This window comes from Protobothrops mucrosquamatus, unplaced genomic scaffold, assembly GCF_001527695.2.
Source record: "Protobothrops mucrosquamatus isolate PMUCROS unplaced genomic scaffold, P.Mucros_1.0 scaffold30617, whole genome shotgun sequence".
Lineage (NCBI taxonomy): Eukaryota > Metazoa > Chordata > Lepidosauria > Squamata > Viperidae > Protobothrops > Protobothrops mucrosquamatus.
Window position 1 is genome coordinate 1 of NW_015416358.1, and position 1,628 is coordinate 1,628.

General features: G+C 40.1%; 1 protein-coding gene across 1 annotated transcript; it reads right to left on the reverse strand.

Annotated features, from left to right (window-relative positions):
- Positions 1–1,072: 1,072 nt before the first annotated feature.
- Positions 1,073–1,621, reverse strand: LOC107302161 (olfactory receptor 1019-like; the record flags this gene model as incomplete). Its single annotated transcript, XM_015831277.1, has 1 exon — positions 1,073–1,621. A coding segment is annotated over one exon (549 nt), but the record flags the coding sequence as incomplete, so codon positions are not given.
- Between the last annotated feature and the right edge of the window lie 7 nt (positions 1,622–1,628).

Below are 1,628 nucleotides of genomic sequence, written 5' to 3' on the forward strand. Positions count from 1 at the left end.
TTTAAATTGTCTGATTAAAATATAATTAAAAACCCCTCTAAAAACCCCTCTTAAAAATTATCCTAGGCCAGTCCCGCTTGTTGGAACAGCCATGTCTTGAGGGCGCGGCGGAAGGAAGGGAGATCAGGGATCACCCTGATCTCTGGGGGCAGCTCATTCCAGAGGGTGGGAGCTCCCACAGAGAAGGCCCTCCCCCTTGAGGTCACCAGCCGGCACTGTCTGGCTGACGGCACCCTGAGGAGACCCACCCTGTGGGAGCGTACTGGCCGATGGGAGGTAATCTGTGGCTTCATCTAGGGCTTCATAAGGTAATCTGTGGCTTCATAAGGTAATCTGTGGCTTCATAAGGTAATCTGTGGCTTCATAAGGTAATCTGTGGCTTCATCTAGGGCTTCATAAGTAACAACATTATCTTCAATCACATCCAAAAGCATTTTGTAACTATTTGCTATTTTATGGACAGTTTGGTATAATGGTTAAAGACACAAAGCTAGAAACTGAGATCATGAATCCTAGTCCTGTTTTAGGCATGAAGCCATCTGACTTACTTCGAGGCTGTCACTCTCTCTCAACCCTAGGAATGAGGCAACGTCAAGCCACTTTCTGAAAATGTTGCCAAGACAGCTGTAGGACTTTATCCAGGCACTCATCTTTAAAATGACCTAATAATAATATTTATGATATTTAATATATTTGGGGTTATTGCTATTTGCTGAATTTAGAACAAAACAGGCTGCCTTTGCTGGAAACATGTGATGTATAGATGTCTTATCTTTGAAAAAAAATAAGATTTTGTAGACAACCTTTAATGGAGAAAAATATGGTCCACAAATGTTTTGTTATCATACATGCCTTTTAGGTGTGCAAAAGTCTATATTATATTTCTAAAATACAGTGACATAATTCCCCCCCCATGAAACAATCATAAACAAATACAACTATAATAATCTTGAGTAAAAAATGGTACTTGGAGGTACCATACATGAATACATGGAGGTACTATATATGAATACATATATAAATTACTATATATGAATATATAGGGACAATATTCCACAACTGTTCTCCACCATTAGACTGTCTTCCTAAACATTCTCCAAAATGCCTCCTTCACTTCTTTGTTCCTCAGGGTGTAGATGAGAGGATTCAGCATGGGAATTACCACTGTGTAGAACAAAGATGCCACTTTGTCTTGTTCCAAGGAATATGTGGAGCTGGGCCGTAAATACATAAAGAAGATTGTCCCATAGAATAAGCTGACAACAATCAGGTGCGAAGAACAGGTAGAAAAGGCCTTGCGTCTGCTCTGTGTAGAACGGATCTTTAAAATCGTGATTAAGAGAGAGGCATAGGAGAACAAGATAGTTACTGTAGTGCCCACAGTAATGCTCACTTGTGCTAATATTACGGTCTCATTGGTGTGAGTATCAGAGCAAGAAAGCTTTAAGAGTGGGGGGATATCACAGTAGTAATGATTGATTATGTTTGATCCACAAAAGGATAAAGAAAAACTGAGTGCGGTGTGTAAAACTGCATAGAAAATGCCAAGGAAATATGAAATAGCTGCCAACCAGACACAGATTTTTCCTGACATGATCACTGAATAACGCAGAGGGTGACAAATAGCC